At 44.7% G+C, this 24,905-nt stretch overlaps 1 protein-coding gene and 1 long non-coding RNA gene across 2 annotated transcripts; one reads left to right on the plus strand and one right to left on the minus strand.

Annotated features, from left to right (window-relative positions):
- Positions 1-295: 295 nt before the first annotated feature.
- LOC105484995 (zona pellucida glycoprotein 2) lies at positions 296-14,814 on the minus strand. Its single transcript, XM_011747140.3, has 19 exons — positions 14,545-14,814; positions 14,364-14,452; positions 13,146-13,229; positions 12,665-12,759; positions 9,914-10,066; positions 8,796-8,840; positions 8,484-8,648; positions 7,397-7,493; positions 7,119-7,300; positions 6,207-6,333; positions 5,178-5,365; positions 5,006-5,097; positions 4,780-4,904; positions 4,443-4,632; positions 2,783-2,918; positions 2,610-2,706; positions 1,632-1,715; positions 613-696; positions 296-469 (listed from the first exon to the last, which is right to left on the minus strand). Exons 1-19 carry the CDS (start codon positions 14,721-14,723, stop codon positions 327-329), a joined length of 2,355 nt encoding a protein of 784 aa, XP_011745442.2. The 5' UTR covers positions 14,724-14,814; the 3' UTR covers positions 296-326.
- Positions 14,815-17,294: 2,480 nt separating this feature from the next.
- Positions 17,295-23,401, plus strand: LOC112427294 (uncharacterized). Its single transcript, XR_003018798.2, has 3 exons — positions 17,295-17,452; positions 18,983-19,088; positions 23,316-23,401. It is a non-coding gene; the product is annotated as an uncharacterized lncRNA (long non-coding RNA).
- The last annotated feature ends 1,504 nt before the right edge of the window (positions 23,402-24,905 follow it).

The raw sequence follows: 24,905 nt of genomic DNA on the forward strand, positions 1-24,905 counted from the left end.
TTGTGGGTAGCTTGCTGGCTTCTTATGCTATGTAAGATTGTAGACTCAAGTGTACCCCCAGAGGTGGGCTGTAGCTCAGCTCTACTGTTGACTGGGAGTGTCAGACAACTCATGTATTAGGGTTAGAGAATCAGAAGGGGCCAAATGACAGGAAACAATTATACCACGAATTTCTCTATTTGTATCTATACACAAATCCTGCCCAGAGGATTGCTGAGGTACTGCCTCTACACTGAGGAACAAAAGAAATGATCCCTTGTCATCTAATCTTAATGAGAATGTAGAAGGCAAGAGACTTATTTTGACTGCTTTATTTAGAAGCCCATTTAGTGATTTGACACAGTCCTTTTCTTATACAGGTAACAGATGAAGCCTAGAGTTGCCACCACACCTGCCAAGGCAGCCACAGCAGCCACAGCTTTGGAACCAACATCTCCAGCAGTCCTGTGCCCTTTGGTGTCCATAACATCTACAAAGGAAGACGACATTTGAGTCTTCAGTATTTTTAAGTAAGGGTAAGTTGAAGCCTTACATAAGGCTCCCCAGAGAAGGGGGTAAAACTAAGCCTTCAACAGGCTTATTTCAGAAATGTGCAACACTGAATAAACTTACCTCGTGAGCCAACCTCCTCCCCTGTTTCGCTCCTACTGTTCTCCCCACTGCTCCCACTTGCTTTTAGATCAGATGAGCCAACACCTAGGGAAGAACCTGAGAGTTTAGTACAACATCTTCATGCTAGTCGATGTGGTTAGCTGTCCCCTGAGGGTGTGATCCCACAGGTTGCTCATTAAGACTATCTCAGGTAAGGATATGTGATAACAGGAATATAAACTAATACAGACTTAAGTTTGGCCATAGCATGTTAAGATGTACATGCTCTGACCTAATCCTACTAGAAATGTACCTTGAATTTCTTGTATAGTAGTTAGAGACTTAAGAGGATTTTTTAATGTGTATGTGGCCAGGTGTGGTGGCTCACGCCTGTAATCCCAGCACTTTGGGAGGCTGAGGCGGGCAGATCACCTGAGGTCAGGAGTTCAAGGACAACATGGCCAACATGGTGAAACCCCATCTCTATTAAAAATACAAAAAAAAAAAAAAGGTAGCTAGGCACAGTGGCAGGTGCCTGTAATCCCTGATACTTGGGAGGCTGAGGCAGGAGAATCACTTGAACCCGGGAGGCAGAGGATGCAATGAGCCAAGATCACACCATTGCACTCCAGCCTGGGCGACAAGAACGGAACTTCATCTCAAAAAGAAAAAAAAGGATTCTATTATGGACTGAGGACAACACTAGAAATAAACCTATAGATATCCATGAATGAGGATCATGACTAAGGTAGAGCCACATGGAATCCTATATGGTTCTTTGTACAGATATAAGGTAGATAAGACAGGTTAGAGACCAAGTTCTAGATCAGTAGGTAGAAGATAGGATCCTACTTGTGTTGAAGTGATTTCTAGAAGAGTACACAGGAGACTTAATAGAAGCCTACCTCTGGGAAGAGACTTAGCCTTTTATTCTTCTATTTAGACTTACCATGGGTACATGGTATATGTAAACACTGACCCCTTGGCATAAAAAGCTAAGAACTTGAATCCAGGAAGTACTCCAAGTTTTAGTTCCATACCTCTGAATGAGGAGTCGTCTGACAACAGGAGAATGGGTCCTGGGAGGCTGACTGTCATTTTCTCTGCTTCAGTGGCCCCTGTGGCTGGAGACAGGGGATCAAGTTTGTGTTTAGCCTCTGGAATAGTGGTTCGAGAGGTGTGTCAATGGAATGCTTAGAAGTAGAAGCTCTCTGGAATATTTTGTCCATGTGGTTTGTCCTGCCTTTGCAGGATAGGTTATGCCCTTTCCTGTAAAAGTGGGATGGATTCTTGGGGTCAGGCGTGGTGGCTCATGCCTATAATCCCAGCACTTTGGGAGGCTGAGGTGGGTGGATCACCTGAGGTCAGGAGATTGAGAACAGCCTGGCCAACATGGTGAAACCTGTCTCTACTAAAAATACAAAAAACTAGCCAGGCATGGTGACAGGCACCTGTAGTTCCAGCTACTCGGGAGGCTGAGGCAGGAGAATGGCATAAACCTGGGAGGCGGAGCTTGCAGTGAGCTGAGATCTGGCCACTGCACTCCAGCCTGGGCGACACAGCGAGACTCCATCTCAAAAAAATAAAAATAAAAATAAAAATAAAAATAAATGTTAGCTGGGTGTGGTGGTGGGTGCCTGTAATCCCAGCTACTTGGGAGGCTGAGGCAGGAGAATCACTTCACTTGAACCCGGGAGGCAGAGGTTGCAGTGAGCCAAGATCACACCATCTTACTCTAGCCTGGGCAACAAGAGCAAAACTCTGTCAAAAAAAAAAAAAAAAAAAAAAAAAAAAGGTTGATTCTTAAAGAACTCATCTATAGAACTAGACAAGAACCTGTTCATCTTAGACCTGTCACATGAATAAGCTAGACTGGGCCAAGAAGTTTTGACTGGGCCAACAAGAGCTCTTGGCACTAAGTGAAGAGTGAGTTATACCTGTCTTTAAGATCTTCTATTCTGAAAAGTTGATACTTGCTTTGAATTAGACTCACAGAAACAGGAATTTGAAGTTTTTACCTCGCCTGTGCCTAGATGACACAGGGCAGGTCACAGAACACAGAGGGGAGTCTGGAGAGAGTCGATTGCAGATTAAGGCACTGCAGTGGAAGTAGACCTGGTGACAGAAGAGAGTTAAATGGAATCGATGCACTAACACTTAACCTGTCCCTAGTGACTTCTGAATCACTTACCAGGCTAGAGAGCACATGGGCTTCTGATACAAAGGCAAAAGCCTTCATGTCAAACCTCTGATAGTGATCAGGATGGGTCACAGAGGAGCCGACTGGATGGAAGGTGGTCTGGTAGTTGTCCAGCTCATATGCACAGCTAGGAGGTATGCACCAGGGAGGGATGTCAGTCACATGCATCTTGGAGTGAAATTCAACGTCTGCCCAGATTTAGTCATATGTAATGTCTTCAGGACTATTGCCACATTTACCTTCTACCAGCATCTTCGTTTTACTCAGCATTTCTTACCTGACCTATAATGTCTATGAAGTCATAAGTTGTATAGGCTAGTTATATTTTAACAATTTTAGCAGTACCTGTTTGCCAACTAAATGAGAAGTACAAGTTATATCATTTCAGAAGACACTGGTTTCTTGGCCAGGCACGGTGGCTCACCCCTGTAATCTCAGCACTTTGGGAGGCCGAGGTGGGCAAATCATCTGATGTCAGGAGTCTAAGACCAGCCTGGCCAACATGGCAAAACCCTGTCTCTACTAAAAATACAAAAAGTAGCTGGATGTGGTGGTAGGTGCCTGTAATCCCAGCTACTTGGGAGGCTGGGGCCGGGGAATCGCTTGAACTGGGGAGGCGGAGGTTGCAGTGAACCAAAATCATGCCATTGCACTCCAGACTGGGATGCAAGAGCGAGACTTCATCTCAAAACAAAAACAAACAAACAAAAAAACAAAAACCAAAACAAAACAAAAAAGGCTTAGCAACTGAGCTACCACAGCTTCAAGAAAGCAAAAGTAGTTTTAGCCAAGTACACACTATTCTGTAAGAATGAGTAAGATCCAGCTGTAGGACAGGACACGGCAGGAGAGCTATGAGGATGAACACCTATGTGTACAAGTGTGTGGCTACAACCTCAGAGTATCATAGTGCTCAGATTCTAGAGTCAGATGGATATTCTAATCCAAGCTCCACTGTGTAAGTACTGTTTTGGCCTGGTTGTCTAGGCAGCAAGCTGGGGTTTCTTCATGCAATAAAATGACTAGGACAACTAGTGGATGTGGAATACATAGCACTGTGCCTGGCATACGGTAGGTGTTCAACAGATGGGAGGCTGGAGATCAGTCTTTCCAGATGATCAACACCCATAGTAGAGTCAGACTTTCTGGGGCTTTGGAATTCATTCCTTAAGATTCAAAAGGTGATTGGAAGGCAGCATGCGGCCAAGCGTGGTGGTTCACGCCTGTAATCCCAGCACTTTGGGAGGCCAAGGTGGGTGGATCACCTGAGGTCAGGAGTTCCAGACCAGCCTGGCCAACATGGTGAAACCCTGTCTCTATTAAGATTGCAAAAATTAGCCAGGCTTGGTGGTGTGCCCCTGTAATCTCAGCCACCCGGGAGGCTGAGGTAGGAGAATTGCTTGAACCCAGGAGGCAGAGGCTACAGTGAGCTAAGATCATGCTGCGGCACCCCAGCCTGGGTGATAGAATGAGACCTCATCGCAAAACAAAAACAACACAGAAGGCAGCATTGAGTCCTGATTAGAAAACAAGGACTAAATCTGGGTCTAACGTGGCTGAATGCCCCTCTAAACCCCAAGAGGGTTTATTCCCATTACTGGCAAGTTCTGATGGATTAGCTGGGCAAACTGATGGTACAGGGAGTACCTACCCATCCACAACAATGTTCCACTGGGGGAAAGAGTCTGGATCCATGGTGGACGTCGCCCAGCAGTCATCTAAGACCAGCTTGATGTTGGGGTCATCCCTGTTTATGACTCTCACTTCCATGTAAATTGGTTGACGGAGGAATCTCACTAGAGGGTACTCGTTTTCCCCATAAGGTTGTTGGTAGGAATTGTCTGAAATTGAATAGTATTCAAGTAGTTAATGGCTGCAACACGTGTACATAGGTCACCACCGCTCCATTAGTCTGGCAGTATCAGGATGTTCATTTTAGGGGGAAGTTTGAAATTATTTAAGCAATTTCACAGACCACAATCTCTTACCTGGGTAGCTTTGCAGGATCAAGGTAAATGGACCCAACTTCACCGAGGCCACTGGAGGAGTAAGGCTTTCAACGTTGATGTTTAGTAGCATGTCATTCCTGCTGTAAGAACACTTCACTGTCATTCTGTAAGAGTTTGGAGGGAGGGTAGGTACAGAGAACTTCAGGTTAAAAAATTGCTTGAGTTTAAACTAGAGCTTAAGAGTCAAATAGCAATTTTATCTCACCTGAACTCACTGTCTCTAGATATTTTGCTTGGAGGAAGATCCGTCCAGAGAGCATGTATTTCATTTTCATAGATGACTTTATCGTCTTCAAACTTAAAGGTCAGAGATAGTGGGTTAGCAGCCAGTTATATCAAAGATGAGTCTTAACCTCGTGCCATCCGCCAGTACTAACCTTATATCTCGTTCCACATCCATTCAGGGGTATGTGGAACCGTACCAGCCCCTGAGACTGAGCCTTGAAGACAGGCTGGCAGGATGAGTTTCCCACCCTCAGAGTATCCAGGTCAAGAGCTGGTTGTGTTTGGTAGCTGTAGACCTCGAAGTCCATAAACCCATCCTGGGTACACAGCTCCCCTGTAACTAGACAGCGGTGAAAGTTTAGAGAAAATAAGGTTGTCTGCCCTGTGATACTGTCATCTCCCAACCTGATATACTACGAGGGAGAAATTCTAATTTAGGAGGCGTCAGAATTTGTCTTAAGACTTTGTGAGGGAACCTTGATCTGCAGCTTTAATTACAAAGGGAGCTGAAGTTAGTTGATTGTTCTATGTGAGATGAAGACTTTTCATCCAAAAGAGGGACCAGTAGACATAGGAAGAGGTGCTATATAGCATAAGACCAGTGAGAATCCTGATGAAGGGCAGAAGTTGACTTAAAATTAAACTTAATGTGGCTTTAAGTACAGCACCTATGTTATTGTATCCTTTCTTTGTATACTCACAAATCCTGAGTAGTTCGGGGAGAAACTGAGGCAGGAACTGATTTTTCTATTTGATCTGACTTGTGCAGATCAAATTAAACAGAAGCACATGGTGGAGGCAATGCTAAACAAGAGATATTCACTCTGTATTTCTTTAAGAATTTGTAGGAATTTCGGGATCAGGCGGGACTTAAACTTTTAATTCTAACTAGAAGTTTGAACATTCTTACCTAGATGGCAGGTTCAGGCTCCTAAGCCAAAATATCTAGGTTACTTAACCATGGGGCAGTTACCATAAAATCTACCTATGTAAGGGATCTTAAAAATATCATACTTAGGACCCCATCATAGCAGCTAGACTGTTTCTAATCTGACTAGTCTTTAGTTTCTTCAGTCTATAAGCAATACATCAGAATCTGACCTTCTATACATTTGCCCACATGTATAAGAAGAGCCAAGGGAGAAAAAAGGTAGAATATGGTTTTAATAAAAGGTCTTTACCTATGGAAACTGGTGACTCACAGACACACTCAGGATAGATCACCATGGATACTGTCTCCGACTGAAGGAGAAAGGTCAGCCTGAGTGAAGCTAAGTAGAACTGATGGAGTAGGCATTTTTCAGATAACTGAAATAAGAAAAGAATGTCAATTAGCAGCCACAGCCTGTTGGGGCCCGGAACTGTCACAGGGAAACAGCAAGGAAGTCCACTGAATACTTGCAGGACACACTCCAGACTTATCTGGGTTCCCTTTAAGCCAAAACAAGAGAGACCCTATCACTTCCTCAGATCTGGATGTATTCCCAGGCAGATTTATTGCTTTAAACTCATGCCCTGGAGTACCTAGCACTGTACTCTTTGTACGAGGCACTAAAGTTTGAATTAACAGATCAAATTCCAAAGAATAGTGGAATCCTCTGCCAAGCCAGGTCTAAGTCAAAAGGACTCTACAGATGTTATAAAATGGTATTGTATAACATGTACTCCCAACCTAAGGTTATCATCTGGCGGTATCCCTGGCAGTTCTAGTGAAGGCTAACCTCAGTAGCGACACTACGGGACCCTTTTGTTTAGATCAAGGTGTCCTGTTCGCTGACCAGGACAGATTCATCATTAGGTATTTGACAAGTAGTTGCTACTGCTCAGTTGGGGCCTTAGACGGTTTTCAGACTTAGAAACACTTAGATGATTTTTCATGGCAGAACTTAAAGAGGTTTTATGTTTAGAGAATGAACATCAGTTACTTGGTATTTCACTTATGCAAGATGATCAAATGAGGCCTTCTGGCATTTGAATCTGTTATGTTGGCAATTAGAACTCACGGGCAAGTTATCAGCCATATCAGGACTACCCACAAGAGTATACTTCAAGCAAGGACCCAGTGGAGTTCAGTGGTTGACGATTGAACATACTTTTGTTTTGAGCAGAGTTTTGCTGAAATGCAATTTTGTGCCATTTGTTGCTTCTAGATCAATTCCATTGTCATGCAGCTGGCTCACATCAATGTTCTGGTTTTCAAAGCTCACAGACTTAAGCTTCCCAGGAAACTCTGGTATGGTGAGAGTCATGTGTGTGGCATTGCAGTTCACGGGATCTAGAAGGAATGGCAACAGAATGCCCATTACCAGCCTTGATTAAGCTTCTAGGACAGTGTCTCCCACACTGAGGTTGCAGCTATCTGGGACCTTACCTGGTGCACAAATAGCTTGTGAGGAGAAGATCACCTTCTGTCCAGGAGATATAAATGTAAGCTTCAGAGACACCATGTAGAGATGACTGTTACCTTGCTGGGGGAGAAATAACATTGGTTACTTGAATCTCTAACCAGTAAGAATCCTCTCGGCAAGAATATATCCAAGTAATGGGCACTACTTTGACACAAGTAGGATTTAAGCATTTGTCTAATGACTGTTCTGGAGGTACACTTATTTTAACCTTGTTCTAACATCTGGAAGAATGTTGTCTAGATCACCTATAGCCAATCACTTCTAGGCAGATAAGATCTGTCCTTACCCCATATGACTGTTTTAAAGTATCAGCAGCCAGACAACGTTTTCAAGCTTCAATCCATTTGTGTTCTTACTGGGAAATAGGACCATTCTTGAAGTGGTTGGCATTTGAGCATTTATGTGTCAGGACCTGTCCTAAGTACTTTAGGAGATTAATTTAGTGCAGTGTTCAGACTATTAGCCTGGAAAGCACCAATACTTGCTATAAAATATAGGACACTGACAACCCACACAGAACCCCTTAACCTATAAAGCTTTTAGGCGTATGCTTGTTCTATGTTGTAGTATAGATTTAAGACTATGGGGAAAGAGACTAGATTGAGGTAAGGATTATGTCTGTTTATTTTTGAGAAATGGTCTCACTCTGTTGCCCAGGCTGGAGTGCAGTGGCACAATCTCTGCTCACTGCAACCTCTACCTCTCCTGGGTTCAAGCGATTCTTCCACCTCAGCCTCCTGAGTAGCTGGGATTATCGGCACGCACCACCTCACCCAGCTAAGTTTTTGTGTTTTTAGTAGAGACAGGGTTTCATTATGTTGGCCAGGCTGGTCTTGAATTCCTGACCTCAAGCGATCTGCCCACTTCAGCCTTCGAAAGTGCTGGGATTATAGTCGTGAATACCCAGGGAAGTGTTTGGCACTTAATAGGCATTAAAATGCTTATATGGGTTGTATTATAAGTTAATGTGAAGACATGGTTGAGATTATGCTTGGATTTAGGAATAATGGCCTGTGCTTTGGTGGCACAAAGAAAGACTTCCACACCTACCACATAGTGAGTCACTCCAGTGGCATTGAATGGCACGTGGAAGATCATCCTGTGGTTGTCAATCAAGAGACTGAAGCCTTCCTTCATGGCCTCTGGCAGGGTTAGAGTCTTGACTCTTGCACCATCACCAACCTCAATGCTCCATCCCATCTTAAGTTTGGTCACCTGAAGTCAAAAAGCTTTGTTTAGAGGGCTGGCGCTCCCTTAACCAAGTCTCTGGTAGCCTAATGATTTATCAGGTTGAAGGTAATATCACCTTTAACATAGAATTAAAGGTTATTAAAGTCTGATTTTTAAAATTTGCTTTCATACCTTATTGTCATCAGCCAAGCCAGAGAAGACCCGTGGCAAGGAAAACTGGAAGAAGAGAATTGTGATGTAAGACTCTGATTTGGAGGTACATGTTTCTGAATTCATGTCACCTGCTAGAGAAATTGCTGTGTGGTTATCAAACCAAAAGGCCTGCTTGTGGGATGCAGAATAAGCACATGAACCCTGACTGTGCCCTTAGATGTCATGATACTTCGTTGAACTTCTGATCCCAAGAGGCAGCTGGAAGATCTAAGCTCCTTTCTAGTTGTAAGTTGGGACACCTTTTCCCCCTGCAAGTTGGAGTTTCACTCATCACCCAGGCTGGAGTACAATGGTGAAATCTCAGCTCACTGCAACCTCCGTCTCCTGGGTTCAAGCGATTCTCCTGCCTCAGCCTTCCAAGTAGCTGGGATTACAGGCAAGTACTACCACACCTGGCTAATTTTTTATATTTTGTAGAGATGGGGTTTCACCATGTTGGTCGGGCTGGTCTCCAACTCCTAATATCAGGTGATCCACCTGCCTCAGCCTCCCAAAGTGCTGGGATTACAGGCGTGAGCCACTGCACCTGACCGGGACAATGTTCTTAAACATTCACCCGTTTGACCTATGTCCATATAAATTAGGTACTATGTAAAGCCATGCAATTCTATCATTGTTATGGAGTTGCTTTTATATCAGTGTTTTTTTTTTAGTTGTCCATGGTTGACATTAGCCATGTTAGACTCCAAATCTATGAAGATGTGATTGGGCCATTTGTTCACTTATTGTATCTTAGCATCTAGGGTAGGGCCTAGAATATGGCATGTATTCCATTTGTCAGATGATTAATGTGAGTGCAACTACCAGTAAAACCTTATTGCCATGCATGATATGCCAAGTACCATGTATACACTCTCAGTCAATTCTTAGAGCCACCCTGAGGTGAGCATTATTGTCCCATCACTTTGGACTTGAAAACAAAGCCTCAGGGTGGTTAAAGTTAAACCATCATCACACAGAAAGTTAGCAAGTACAGGATTAAATCCTGGTCTGATTTCTAAGCCCAGCCCTGGTTAGATCATCATATTCCCCCTACAGTAGCCATATACCCCAAGCAGTCAGCCCATTTCACTCACAGACATGAAATCCTTCTTGCAGATTGTAGATGCTGAAAGCCCCTGGGTCTCTTCTACTTGCATAGCTGGACAGAAGAACTGATACTTGACAGCTCCATGTCTTAGAGCAGCACTGTCATTCATGACTCTGATGGTCATCTGGTATCCACCATGCTGTGTAGAAATAGCATAGTGGGAACACTAAGTGCTGTACCTCCATGGGATTCTAGAATACCATCTGACCCGTCTGAGTGGCAAAACCCTTAAAGTTACAAATAACACAAGTGCTGGAAGGTACCTCATTCCTGTACCAGGAGACTAGCTAGCCCATTGCAATCTGTTAGTGAAGACTCACGCCAATAGGCCAGTTTTAGCATCAGGAAATGGAGTTCAGTTTCTATTTCTCTTGTGTCTGCCCTATGTCTCAGTACCATGGTCCTGGCTGAATGGGGTTGGTTTGGGGCTTCTACCAAGGTTATCTGAATACTTGTTAAGTACCTAAGTAGCTGCCATTGTGCTGGGTAGAGCCACCCTTGCTATTACCCCTGACTTTAGGGAACTCAGTCTAAAAGTAGGTGTCAGCCAACCTTTTTCTGTTATGCATTAGCAACTGTTTTAGACTCATGTGAGCCACATGAAATCCATAGCATGTTTCCTTAAAAGAACTTTAAAAAGCTAAGAGCCAGCTGGGCATAGTGGCTCATTGCCTATAACCCAATCACTTTGGGAGACTGAGGCAGACGGATTGCCTGAGCTCAGGAGTTCAAGACCAGCCTGTGCAACATGGTGAGACCCCGTCTCTACCAAAAAAAAAAAAAAAAAAAAAAAAAACCACGAAAGTTAGCTGGGTGTGGTGGTACATGCCTGTTGTCCCAGCTACTGGGGAGGCTGAGGTGGTACTGAGAGATAGGGGATTGCTTGAGCCCGGGAGGTGGGGGTTGCAGTGAGCTGAGATTGCACCACTGCATTCCAGCCTGGACAACAGCAAGACCCTGTCTCAAGAAGATTAAGATAAAACCCATTCTTAGTTTGAAGACAAAAAAAAAGAAAAAAAAGACATGAACTAGGCACAGTGGCAGAGTGGCTCATGCCTATAATCCCAGTGCTTTGGGAGGCTGAGGTGGGAAGAACCCTTGAGGCCAGAAGTTTGAGTCCAGTCTGGACAACATGGTGAAATCCCCATCTCGACAAGAAAAGATTAGATAGGCATAGTGCTGCATGCCTGTAGCCCCAGCTAGTCGGGAGGCTGAGATGGGAGAATCCCTTGAGCTCAGCAGTTCTAGGCGGTAGTGAGCCATGATTGCAGCCACTGCTTTCCAGCCTGGGCTACAGAGCAAGCCTGCCTCACAAAGAGGCCATGGACTGCATTTGGCAGTCCACAGGTTATGATTTGCAGACCCTTGGTCTAAGGGAATGCAACTCTAAGCCCTCTAATGTTGAGAAGGTCTGTTGTAGAAGGAAATTATGAGATTTTTTTCATGAAGGACATATGATTACTTCATTGGTTGATCATAGAGGGCTCTGGGGACCAGATGACTTACAGTTCAAGCCTGTTTACAGAGTAGGGTCTAAGAATGTATCTGCACAAAGCTTATACTGCAGACCACCTGCATCATAATCAGATGGTGTAGACAGTTAGACATGCAGATTCCCAGAACTCACCCCAGGCCTATGTCCAACTAGTCAATTAAATCCAAACTTTCCAAATTGCAACTTGCTAGCTTCTGCTTAGACAGGTTGCTTTTATTGCTCCTAATATTCCTTATTGGGCAATACTGTTGCTTGGCAATAGAAAAAACCTTACTGCTTGGCTGCTGTTTGCCTTTTAACACCTGTTTCTATATGTCAGATTTCTATTTGCTGGCACCAAAATAGCCTTCCATCTCACATGGGGGTTTACAGATCAAAATAGCTCATGTTTCATCATATGTTGTATCCAGGTGCTGCACCAGGTCTTAATCTGTAGACCATCATTAGTCTTTATTACCCCATGGAGCAGGCACCATTACTGTCATCTTCTAGTAGGCAAACAGGCTTGAAAGGACTAACTTGCTGGAAATAACACCTAATTGGTGGTAGAGCCAGGGCTCAAGGGCTCAAGTACTTGAATGCCAGGGTTTCTCATCCTCAACACTGACATCTCAGGCCTGGTAATTCTGTGTTATGGGGAGGAGACTTGGGTAATGTTTTTTTGTCTGCCAGCATCCTTGGCTTGTATCCATTAGATGCCAGTAGCAGCTGTTCTACCCCCAGTTGTGATAACCAAAGATATTTCTAGATGTTGCCAAGTGTCCCCTGGACAGATTCTCCGCCACTACCCCCCTACAGTTTTGCTCTTGTTGCCAAGGCTGGAGCGCAATGGAGCAATCTCAGCTCACTGCTACCTCCGCCTCCACCCCCTGGGTTTAAGTGCTTCTCCTGTCTCAGCCTCCCAAGTAGCTAGGATTACAGGTGTGTGCCACCACACCCAGCTAATTTTTTGTATTTTTAGTAGAGATGGGGTTTCACCATGTTGGCCAGGCTGGTGTGAAACTTCTGACCTCAGGTGATCCACCCACCTTAGCCTCCCAAAGTGCAGAGATAACAGGTGTGAGCCACCACACCCGGCCTGGACAGATTATAATAGAAAAGAAGAACCACACATGAGACACCACCCCCTTGGTTGAGAGCCACTGCTTTACTCCAAAGAGTAAGTTCTTAGCCAAGTTTACTACCAGTAACTCTTAGGTTACTACGTACTTCCCCAAGAACTGCTCAAAGCAATGGACTTACCACTCTCCTGGTACAGTTTTCATAGGTAACCCTCAGGGTGAACTTTTCTGGGTTCAGGATGTAAGTGCAGTTCGGCACGTCGAGACCAAGGGGATCTGCCAAGACCAGAGCAGGATTAGACAGGATGGCTGAGTACATTTTAGTGACAGTCCAAAGCTACAGAGTTAAGACCACCAGTCCATTTCTAAGGCACTTCAGTCCCTTCACTTCCACCCCAACTCGGTGATAGGACTTGAGCTCTGAGATGGTATGACTTGCAGCCAGAAGCTTCCCAGAGATGCTGACGTAAGACACTTTCAAAGAAAGATAGGTCTTACGTGCTGGGTGGCCTCATGCAAATCAGGTATCCCCATGGCATCATGGGAGTTGGATGCCATTGCTGCAGGAATTTGGGCACTCTGCTCCCCAGACCAACAGGATGGGCCCAAGCCAAAGGCTGTCTGCTAATCAGGACTATGATGAGCTAACACACGTTACTTACCCACCACAGATGCATGCCATTTCTTGGTGCCAGGACTGCTTGGGAACTCCACTGTTATTCCCCTTTCATCACAAATGACAGTGCCTAGGGAGCAAAGGAAGCATCTGGGGGCTTTGAGTCATAAATGATGCAACTCCCACAAAAATGTATAGACTTCTCTTGGATGGGAAGGATTCCAGATGAGGGAGGCAAGAATCGTCCCCTACCCTGGGAGAGCTCACAAACAAGTGAGCAAGATAACAACGATACAATATACCAAGAACTGTAAGGAAAATATCAGGCACCCAGCGCTTTTGAAGTATTCCAGGAAGAAGCCCAGGTTAGGGTTGACAAGCAGGTCTGTAGAAGCCAGGTCAACACCTCGACAGTGGAGCGGATGGAGGCAGGTCTGGAATACTGACAAAAGCTTTGTCAACAGATTTTGCAAACGGACGTTAAACGAAGGCCTGGGTAAGTCTGAGGACACCTTTTTTTTTTTGTTTTTTTTTGTTTTTTTTTTTTGTTTTTTTTTGTTTTTTTTTTTGTTTTTTTTTTTGTTTTTTTTTTTGGGGGGGAGATAGAGTCTCTCTGTTGCCCAGGCTGGAGTGCAGTGGCACGATCTCGGCTCACCGCAACCTCAGCCTCCCAGGTTCAAGTGATTCTCCTGCCTCAGCCTTCCGAGTAGCTGGGATTATATGTTCCTACCACCACACCCAGCTAGTTTTTGTATTTTTTGTAGAGACGGGGTTTCACCACATTGGCCAGGCTGGTCTCAAACTCCTGAACTCAGGTGATCCGCCTGCCTTGGCTTCCCAAAGTTCTGGGATTACAGGCATGAGCCACGGCGCCTGGCTGCTTTTTTTTGTTTTTAAGATCATCTGCTACTCTGCAGCTCAGGTGAATGTCAAGTGAGCAGCTCTAGTTTTGCCTGTTATGTCGATGTTTTCCTTAAGCGTGAGTTTGTGTTTGAAGTTAGTTGTGGTGATTTGCTGTTCTGGGGATACCATAAAGCTTGAGGCAGTGAGGGATTGGAAGGCAGTGCAGGTGTTGTGAGTTTTCATTTAGCAGGTATAGTAAGTCTACAGGTTCGCAGAGGAAAGATCCGGTAACCTGACCAAGGTAATGAAGGGGGTGAATGGAGGTTGTCTGAGCCAGGCCTGTGTCTCTTGGCCGGCTAGGCCTTCCAGCTGCAACCTGTTTTTCTCTGCTAAGAAGACTTCCCTCACCCAAGAGGCATACCTGGAAAAGCAGGATTTACCAACTGAAAAACATCTATGGAGTTCACTGAAGTCACAAGGGCAAAGAAGAGAGAAATCGACCTGTAAGTGCTGGAAAAAAAAGACAGGGAGATAGTCAAGAAGAATGGACTTCAACAAACAAAGCTATCATAGCCGCTCCCTCCACTTCCAGAATTACTCACCTCCAGCCTGCATTGAACCAGCCCGAGGGTCTCCAAGAGCCTCCTCTCTGCCCGCACGCCATAGCAAAAGGCACTACCAGATCAACCGGGTAGAGGGTGGGCTGCTCTGTGTTTTTATAGCAGGAATCCAGTCGCATCAACAAGCTCTCCCCATTGTGGGCACCTGACTCTTCTCCCATTCTCCCAGCTGAAAGGGAAGGATTGGGGAAGGAAGTGGCCTCTCTGATTCCTGACAGATTGTGCCGGGTATTCTGCCAGCTGCCCCTGTGGGCCAGGCATGAAATCAGAGTTCGCGGAAATCAGCTGCAGGTGAGTAAATTGGTGTTTTCCCTATAACTTCGGGGGAAATTAGGATCTTTTGGGCAAATTATTTACAACTGCAATGTAGAGTGAAAGAGAATCATGGGCTTTGTTGAGAAGAAAACAAGTCTTGTTCACATCACTAAACATTTTTTTGAGATACAGTTTCACTCTGTCACCCAGGCTGGAGTGCATTGGTGGAATCTTGGCTCACTGCAGCCTCCGCCTCCTGGGTTCAAGCAATTCTCCTGCCTCAGCCTCCTGAGTAGCTGGGATTACAGGTGCGCGCCACCACACCTGGCTAATTTTTGTATTTTTAGTAGAGACAGGGTTTCACCATGTTGGTCAGGCTGGTCTCGAACTCCTGAATTAGGTGATCTGCCCACCTCGGCCTCCTAAAGTGCTGGGATTACAGCCATGAGTCATTGCACCTAAACTAAAACCTTTTAAGTAACATCTAGTCTCCTGGCTACTGCAGAAGTTACCCTGATAATGCACATGAAATATCTTTAAAAAAATGAATGAACCCTTATTGACCCCAAGTGTAAAAGCTTAAGCTTACAGCAAAAAAATACAATTACAGAAGGATACAGAGAAAAGGCAGAAGTCACTCATAATAGTGCCACTGCTAATATTTAGGTGGGTAACTTTACAGACATGTTTCTACAAACACCACATACAATTTTTTAAAAAACTGGGAGGAAAGTTTAAATACTGTTTTGTAATCTGCCACTGTCACTTTATAACCTATTAAACATAAAGCTCTCTGTTACCATTTTAGGGTGGCCTAGTATTCAATGTTGAGATAAATCTGTGTTTATATAACTTCTGTAATTATGAGCATTAAGGTAGCTTGCAATTTTTCATCATTATAAGCAATAACATCATGAGCATTCTGATACATTTCCTTGGTTAACCCTCAAGATAAATTCCTCAAAGTAAAACTTCTGGGTAAAAGGGAGTAGTGATCTAATAAGAATGTTTTGTTGTTGTAAAGCACTTGTAAGTTTCCCAGTGGGGAAACTGAGGCAAGGAAACTTGCCCCAACAGTGTCAGGGGCCAGGTGGAGAACTCAGATTTCCTGAGGCCTGATCAATGTATTTTTTTCAACATCTCTCATTGCTCTTTGAGATAACTAGATGTCTGCAGCCCATGTTCTAAAATAGGTGAATATAATGCCTAGACTCTATACAAGTGATGGGTGACATTTGCAATTACTAGGTTGGTGCAAAAGTGATTGTGGTTTTTGCCACTACTTTTATTTATTTATTTATTTGAGATGGAGTCTCGCTCTGTCACTCAGGCTGGAGTGCAGTGGCGCGATCACGGCTCACTGCAGCCTCCGCCTCCCGGGTTCAAGCGATTTTCCTGCCTCAGCCTTCCCAGTAGCAGGCGCCCACCACCACGCCCAGATAGTTTTCGTGTTTTTAGTAGAGACAGGGTTCCACCATGTTGGCCAGGTTGGTCTCGAACTCCTGGCTTCAAGTGATCCACCTGCCTCAGCCTCCCAAAGTGCTGGGATTACAGGCATGAACCACTGCGCCTGGCCCTTTGCCACTACTTTTAATGGCAAAAAACAATTATTTCTGCATCAACCTAAACAGTATTGATTCATGTGTTGCCTTTGAGGAGTAACCCGAGGCATCTGAAATAACACTGTAGATTAAAATGTTTCCCCGACTCCTTGATCAAAAGGATCACATGGAGCTCTCATTAATGTCACAGATTCCTGAGTCCCACCCAAAGGCTACTGAATTGGACTCTCCAGAGGACGTGCCTGGGAAATATTTGCTTAACGAGCACCACAGGTGATTCTTATAATCAGGAAAACCTGGAAAATACCTGGAGGGAGGGAGGGAGGCGAGAAAATCTGTGGTGGCCAGTGGTTAACCTCTTTACAGGAATTGGTAGATTACATCCCAGTGGAATTGGGAAGAGGGAGCAAAATACAGACGAGTTTTTGGGGATAGAGATGGTAAAATGATTTCATTTTACAGCCAAAGCATGATAGCAATAGTTTCTCTTTCTATGCATATTTTCTGAAAAGTGGCACCATTTCTACAAATGTAATTCATTACCGCAACGGTTAAGACTATGAGGAGAAGACATTAGAGGGAAAAGCATAGATGTGAGACTCAGAGCCCTGTTGAGAAGGTGGTCAGAGAAGTGATGGGTTAATGTGCTTATTCAGCCTCCCTCAGACCCCACCTCCCTCTCCACCCTGCTACGCGCTCCCCTCAAGATGGCGACTTTTCTCCAGAGTGGGAAGTTTTTGTCTTGGAAAGGGCGACTTTGGTCAGAGCCCCCAAATTATGGGTTTCTAAAAGGTTAAGGGGCAGCACAGAGACCCCAAGCAGGAGATGCGGTGAGAAAGCCCACTGTGGGCTGGTGAAACTGGTATGTGCACCAGAGATTAATTTTGTTTGTCTCACCTAACCCAGACCTGTGGTGTGCTAGGGACAGCCACCGAACAAATGGCTCCGGGCCCATGAGCATCAATGTCTAGGGTTCTGCTCTGGAAAAAGCAGGAAGCTACAGTGTGTTCAGCAGCTGACTTTGAACACAGGAAGAAATAGCTGCTCCGTAAAACAGTGTGTTCTATCAGGAGGTAGGAAAAACTGAAGTCTTTACAAAAATGATTCTTAATATTCTATTCTCACTTATAAGTGAGAGCTGAACAATGAGGACACAGGGAGGGGAACAACACACACTGGGTCCTGGTGGCAGGGGTTGGGGGGCCGGGGGATGGAGAGCATCAAAATAAATAGCTAATGCATGCGGGGCTCAATACTTAGGTGATGGGTTGATGGGTGCAGTAAACCACCATGGCACACATTTACCTATGTAACAAACCTGCACGTCCTGTACATGTATCCGGGAACTTTGAATTAAATTTTAAAAAATTGCACTAAATAGGCCCAGTGCGGTGGCTCACACCTGTAATCCCAGCACTTTGGGAGGTCAAGGCAGGCAGATCACCTGAGGTCAGGAGTTTGAGACCAGCCTTGCCAACATGGTGATACCCTGTCTCTACCCAAAATACAAATATTAGCTGGGCATGGCGGCACACACCTGTAAATCCAGCTACTCGGGAGGCTGAGGTAGGAGAATCGCTTGAACCCAGGAGGCGGAGGCTGCAGTGAGTCAAGATTGTGCTCACGCCATTCTCCTGCCTCAGCCTCCAGAGTAGCTGGGACTACAGGTGCCCGCCACCACGCCTGGCTAATTTTTGTATTTTTAGTAGAGATGGGATTTCGCCATGTTAGCCAGGTTGGTCTCCTGACCTCGTGATCTGCCCGCCTAAGCCTCCCAAAGTGCTGGGATTAGTGGCTGATACAGTGTTTCTTGACTCATTGATTTATAGAAATAACACTGATTAGCTGGGTACAGTGGCTCACACCTGTAGTCATGGCGACTCAGGAGGCTGAGGTGGGAGGATAGCTTGAGCTCAGGACTTTTAAGACCAGTCTGGGCAGCATAGCAAGACCCCATCTCAAAAAAACAAAAACAAAAACAAAAAAACACTGATTAGTGATTGGCTATACATTGTTGAACTATAGGGTGCGAGTAATGGCGTCCAGCCTGGGCAACAAGAGTGAAACTCTGTCTCAAAAAAAAAAAAAAGACACTAAATAAACAGCAGACCTCATTCAAATATATGCTTTCCACACTCTTTTTAATGAACCTTTTAAAATTTGCTAATTTATTATTATAAGGTGTTCCCTCTCCTCTTCTCTGCCCTGGGCTCTATGTAAGTATCATGAAACCATTTCTCTCCTGCTAACCACCAGGCATTTCTTGAAGGGAGTCTCATGCATAAAAGAAAGACTAGTTTTGTTGCCTCATCTGGGCAGATGCCTTCTTTCTGAAGTGCAGTTCTTATAAATGACAGTTTATAACTCTTAAATTCTGAATCTGCTGTCCTTGTTTTCCGCAACAATTATAAAAATATTTTTGAAAGACAATCTAAATATCACCATTTAGAGATGATTGGATAAACTATGGAATACTCTTCAGCTACTGCAAATGATTCTATAGGCTCATTCAGATCTATGAATACTGATGTGAAAGATACCTGCAATAAAACTTGAATTTCAGGGCTATATATCTACTATGCTTTCATGTTTTGCTTTAATAGGAAAACGAAAAACCTGTCGACCTAAAGGAAGAAGATAATATAATTTTAAAGAGTTTACTTGAGCCAAAGTGTGGACAGCTGCCCGGGAAACACTTCCCTTGCCTTGGTGAGTTCTCCCCTTACAAGTTACAAGTGGGTTCTTTGTTTTTTGTTTTGTTTTGTTTTTGAGATGGAGTCTTGCTCTGTTGCCCGGGCTGGAGTGCAGTGGTGCAATCTTGGCTCACTGCAAGCTCTGCCTCCTGAGTTCACGCCATTGTCCTGCCTCAGCCTCCCAAGTAGGTGGGACTACAGGTGCTCGCCACTACGCCCGGCTAATTTTTTGTATTTTTAGTAGAGACGGGGTTTCACCATGTTAGCCAGGATGGTCTCCTGACCTCGTAATCTGCCTGCCTCGGCCTCCCAAAGTGCTGGGATTAGTGGCTGATATGGTGTTTCTTGACTCATTGATTTATAGAAATAACACTGATTAGCTGGGTACAGTGGCTCACACCTGTAGTCACAGCGACTCAGTACGCTGAGGTGGGAGGATAGCTTGAGCCCAGGACTTTTAAGACCAGTCTGGGCAGCATAGCAAGACCCCATCTCAAAAAAAAAAAAGAACACTGATTAGTGATTGGCTATACATTGTTGAACTATAGGGTACGAATAATGGCGTCTAGCGTATGGTATGAGTTATGGTGTCCAGTGTATGGCGTAGTTAGGTTAATTTTATGGCTCCTTGGTGTCAGTGTAGAGCCCATATATCAAGTAGCTCCAAGAGATAATTACTGAGCCCTAGGAGGAAGTAAGGTATGATAGTTGTCACGTTTCAATGCCTCTCTGGGCCTGATAATTTAAAGGGGCTTTGCATTCTTCAGATACAAAGTTTATTTTCTTTCTCAAACCTATGTGCATATTTATACTTTATGTGTCTGCATGTGGGTCTATACATATGTATTTGGATTACAAGTCAAGAAAGTTGTCCCAGAGAGTTGACAGCGTCATCCAGGAAAGGAGAGGGTTGCCAGCGTCCGGGGAGTCCACGTGGCTGTGCTGGGCATTTGCAACCATTGTCTATTCTGATTTGTTCATGCTTTTGCTGTATGGGTTTTAAATACATTGAATATCATCCCCGGGAAAAGGATTAAGAAGATGCGAGGGTTGGAGCACAGAAAACATTTCCCCAGAATATGGTGCCTGGGCATGCCGAGTGCTTTGGAAAATCAAAAGGCTTTAGAAATAAGCCTCAGAATCAAGGTCTCTCTATCCTTGCCTTGTTCCCTTTCCACCCACAAAGTACAGGAAGGAACTCTCTCTGGAATTTCTTTAGTTGACCTAGAAAGCTTTTTTTTTTTTTTTTTTTTGGATAGGGCTTTGCTCTTGTTGCCCAGGCTGGAGTGCAATGGCATGATCTGGGCTCACTGCAACCTCCCTCACCCAGGTTCAAGTGATTCTCCTAAGCCTGGCTAATTGTGGGCTTTTTGTTTTTGCTTTTGCTTTTTCTTTGTATTTTTAGTAGAGACAGGGTTTCACCGTGATGGCCAGGTTGGTCTCAAACTCCTGACCTCAAATGATCTACCCACCTCGGCATCCCAAAGTGTTGAGATTACAGGCGTGAGCCACTGGGCCCAGCCAAGGCAGCTTCTTAACAGAAGAAACACTGTTGCCTTCTATCCCCTCCCTGAAATCTCATTATCTATAGCTGGAAAGAAGACTAAGTAATGCAACCACACATAGACATACTTTTCCACAAGATGATGTCAGCCTCTGAAGCTCATTCAAATTCCAAAGATAATTATGTATAAGCTAATTTCTCTCTCCCTGGTCCATTCATTCTCCCTAATAATCATTACTGCCCCTCAAGAGAATTGTCTACAGTCCCCATCTCCTCCATCCCCTATGAAAAACCAGGTGTGGTGGCTCACGCCTGTAATCCCAGCACTTAGGGAAGCTGAGGCGGGTGGATCACCTGAGGTCAGGAGTTCGAGACGAGCCTGGCCAACATGGCGAAACCCCGTCTCTACTAAAAATATAAAAATTAGCCAGGCATAGTGGTGTGTGCCTGTAATCCTAGCTACGCAGGAGTCTGAGGCAGGAGAATCACTTGAACCCGGCAGGCAGAGGCTGCAGTGAGCCAAGATTGCACCACTGCACTCCAGCCTGGGCGACAGAGCAAGACTCCATCTCAAAAACAAACAAACAAAAAACGGTATATATGCATCTGTGCCCCATTGAGAGCTTAGGAACAATCACTGTATGATTCCCACCTTCCCCTGCACATTAATAATTTGGTATGAATTTTTCTCCTATTCATCTGCCTTTGGTCAGTTTATTTTCTGTGAACCTTCAGAGTGAAAAGGTGGGAGTTTTCCTCCTTCAGCCCTTAAAAGAATAAGGAACTCCTGCCTTTCTGACTTTGAGGGAGGAGAAAAGGAAAAATCATTTGGGAAAAACAGGCTGCACCTGCACACAGATAAGCAACTTTGTCTAATTAGCGAGCTCCTAGGAAAAAAGTTTCCTCCCCTTTTCAGGCATATCCATGGTGGAAATTTACACAGGGAGGAGGGGGGCTTGCCTAAAACAAACCCACAGCTATCAAAACAAGAGACCCAGGCTTTGTGCTTGCCTAGATACATGCCCACAGCTGCTGTAAGATACTGGGAGTTGCACAGACAGCTCTACTGATGAGAAGTTATTCAAACTGCTAGAGATGAGAGAGGAGTTTCTTAAAAAAGCTTTTGAATTCAGCCGTAACCCAGCAATCCACTTGGACTCCTCTCTCTGCTGCAGATAATTTTTTTTTTCACTTATTATTATTCTTTTTTGAGACGAAGTTTCACTCTTGTTGCCCAGGCTCGAGTGCAATGGTGTGATCTCGGGTCACTGCAAACTCCGCCTCCTGGATTCATTCTCCTGCCTTAGCCTCCCAAGTAACTGGGATTACAGGCATGCCCCACTACACTTGGCTAATTTTGATTTTTTAGTAGAGATGGCGTTTCCCCATGTTGGCCAGACTGGTCTCAAACTCCTCACGTCAGGTGATCCACCCGCCTCAGCCTCTCAAAGTGCTGGGATTACAGGTGTGAGCCACTGCACCCAGCCTCTTTCACTTATTAAACTTTCGTTCCAACCCACCTTTGTGTCCATGTTCCTTAATTTTCTAGGAGGTAGGACAAAGAACCCAGGGTACTAGTTCAGACAATGAGAAATGTCTACATTAAGATGCGTTGGTGAGACTCCGACAACTTTATTCATCACCTCTGTTTTCATTGAATTGTTTTAGTGATAAAATAACCAATTAAATAATTATAGACTGGGCATGGTGGCTCATGCCTATAATCCCAGCACTTTGGGAGACTGAGGCTAGAAGATAACTTGAGGCCAGGAATTCAAAACCACCTTGGACAGCATGGCAGGGCCCTGTCTCTTAAAATTTTATTTAGTTAGTTAGTTTTAGTTTTTTGAGACAGAGTCTCACTCTGTCGCCCATGCTGGAGTCTAATGGCATGATCTCTGCTCACTGCAACCTCTGCTTCCCAGGTTCAAGCTATTCTTGTGACCCAGCCTCCCCAGTAGCTGGGGCTATAGGTATATGCCACCACACCTGGCTAATTTTTGTATTTTTAGTAGAGATGGGGTTTCATCATGTCGGCCAGGCTGGTCTTGAACTCTTGACCTCAGGTGATCCTCCTTGGCCTCCCAAAGTGCTGGGATTACAGGTGTGAGCCACCATGCCTGGACAACAACAACAAAAAATTTTAAATAATAATTTTGACTGATTTCTGAGTGAGCTACCTAAGCTACAGAGTCTAAGGCTCAAGGATGAAAACTCAACAGTATAAAGGTAAAGTGTTGAACGGATCCGGAGCTTGAGGCTTTGAAACAAAGTCCAACTCACTATGGTAAAATGAAGATATTAAGAGGTTTAATACCTAAAGAGGTTTAGTGGCTTGCTCTAGGTCATTTACCAAGTTAGTAGCAGACAGAGCTCCAGTGAGAAACCAGGTCTCCTGATGCCTCTCTCTGCCCTTTCTAATTGATTTTGATTTTCTCTCTCTCGCTGTGTGTGTGTGTCTGTGCATGCGGGGGTGTTTTAAAACTCTGTGCTTCTCTTGCAGTTCACTTGTCTTCTAAAAGTACAAGATGACATTAATTAGAATTTTAGCAGTATAAGATAAATAATATAAAAACTTCTCCCGGTTATGCTAATACAGCTCAAAATAGCTTTCAAATATCAAATATGAATTTAACTTGGAAAAATAAAATAGACTATGTCAATGAGTATGTTCTTCAACATCATATGGTAGTTCCTTTACCAATCTAATATACAATGTTAATGTTGTTTTCCCCCTAGGTTCTTCAGACAGATCCAAGTTGAATGAGCCTTCTGACAGTAATAAATTCAGAAAGAACTAGGATGAAAGCTTTATCGATCTATAAATATAAAGGTAGGGCGGCATCAGTATATGGAAGACACAAGGCCCAGAAGTCCTTTTTTTTTTTTTTTTTTTTTTGAGACGGAGTCTCACTCTGTCACCCAGGCTGGAGGGCAATGGCGTGATCTTGGCTCACTGCAAGCTCCACCTCCCAGGTTCAAGAGATTCTCTGGTCTCAGCCTCCCGAGTAGCTGGGATTACAGGCATGTGCCATCATGCCCAGTTAATGCTTTGTATTTTTAGTAGAGACTGGGGTTTCACCATGTTGGCCAGGCGGGTCTCAAACTCCCGACCTCACATGATCCACCTGCCTTGGTCTCCCAAAGTGCTGGGATTACAGGCGTGAGCCACTGCGCTCGGCCGAAAAGTTCTAAATAAAAACTCATTTACATATAATGTTAATAAAAACTCATTTTCATACGGATGTTAAGACAAATGACCCTATGGCTAAGTAGCTAGGGCAATGGTTACTCTCAGCAATGTAGCATATTGCTTTGAGTTGACAGAATAGGGGCATGCAGTAGATCGAGTGTAAAAGTCCCAATCTTGTGCCCCTCTCTGTGCTCCTACCATTTGTAATGTGCCTCTACAGTCAGCCTATGATACCAACACCACTGTAACCATAATAAGTTAGTTGCCCAGTGCCCACGGCAAGTCAATACGCCGAGACACTGGTTGCAGCGGAGAAAGAGGTTTAATCATAGGTTCACTGAATAAAGAGATGGGAGGAAACCTCAAATCCATCTCCCTAAGGAGTTTGGGGCTAGGGTTTTGGATGGGCCAAAGTATGGAGATAATTGATTGGTGGAGTGTGGGGGTGAAGTCATGGGACAGGGAGATAAACTATTTTCATGGTGATCCCATTCCTCTGGGCAGGGGTGGTGAGGGGTCCTCCAAATGGTTGCTGGAAGGCAGAACATGGTGGCTCACACCTGTAATCCTAGCACTTTTGGAGGCCAAAGCAGATAGATCATTTGAGGTCAGGAGTTCGTGACCAGCTTGGCCAACATGGTGAGACCCCGTCTCTACTAAAAATACAAAAATTATCTGGGCATGGTGGTGGGCACCTGTAATCCCAGCTACTGGAGAGGCTGAGGCAGGAGAATTGCTTGAACCCGGGTGGTGAAGGTTGCGGTGAGCCGAGATCATGCCACTGCACTCCAGCCTGGGTGACAGAACAAGACTCTGTCTCAATTTTAAAAAAGAAAAAAAGAAAAACACAGGCCAGGCGCAGTGGCTCACGCCTGTAATCTCAACACTTTGGGAGGCTGAGGTGGGTGGATCACCTGAGGTCAGGAGTTCGAGATCAGTCTGGCCAACATGGTGAAACCCTGTCTCTACTAAAAATACAAAAATTATCTGGGCATGGTGGTGGGCGCCTGTAATCCCAGCTACTTGGGAGACTCAGGCAGGAGAATTTGTTGAACCCAGGAGGTGGAGGTTGCAGTCAGCCAAGATTGCACTATTGCACTCCAGCCCGGGCAACAAGAGCGAAATTCTGTCTCAAA

The sequence above is a fragment of the Macaca nemestrina genome, chromosome 18 (genome assembly GCF_043159975.1).
Source record: "Macaca nemestrina isolate mMacNem1 chromosome 18, mMacNem.hap1, whole genome shotgun sequence".
Classification (NCBI taxonomy): domain Eukaryota; kingdom Metazoa; phylum Chordata; class Mammalia; order Primates; family Cercopithecidae; genus Macaca; species Macaca nemestrina.

Bases quoted from the DNA above. Each gene is read 5' to 3' on its own strand.
- LOC105484995 (XM_011747140.3), bottom strand. From the start codon at position 14,723: ATGGGAGAAGAGTCAGGTGCCCACAATGGGGAGAGCTTGTTGATGCGA. The intron at 2,919-4,442 runs GTAGGTACTCCC...CATACCTCCTAG, and splicing joins TGGAACATTGTTGTGGATGG to CTGTGCATATGAGCTGGACA. The intron at 697-1,631 runs GTATGGAACTAA...GTTCTTCCCTAG, and splicing joins AGACGACTCCTCATTCAGAG to GTGTTGGCTCATCTGATCTA.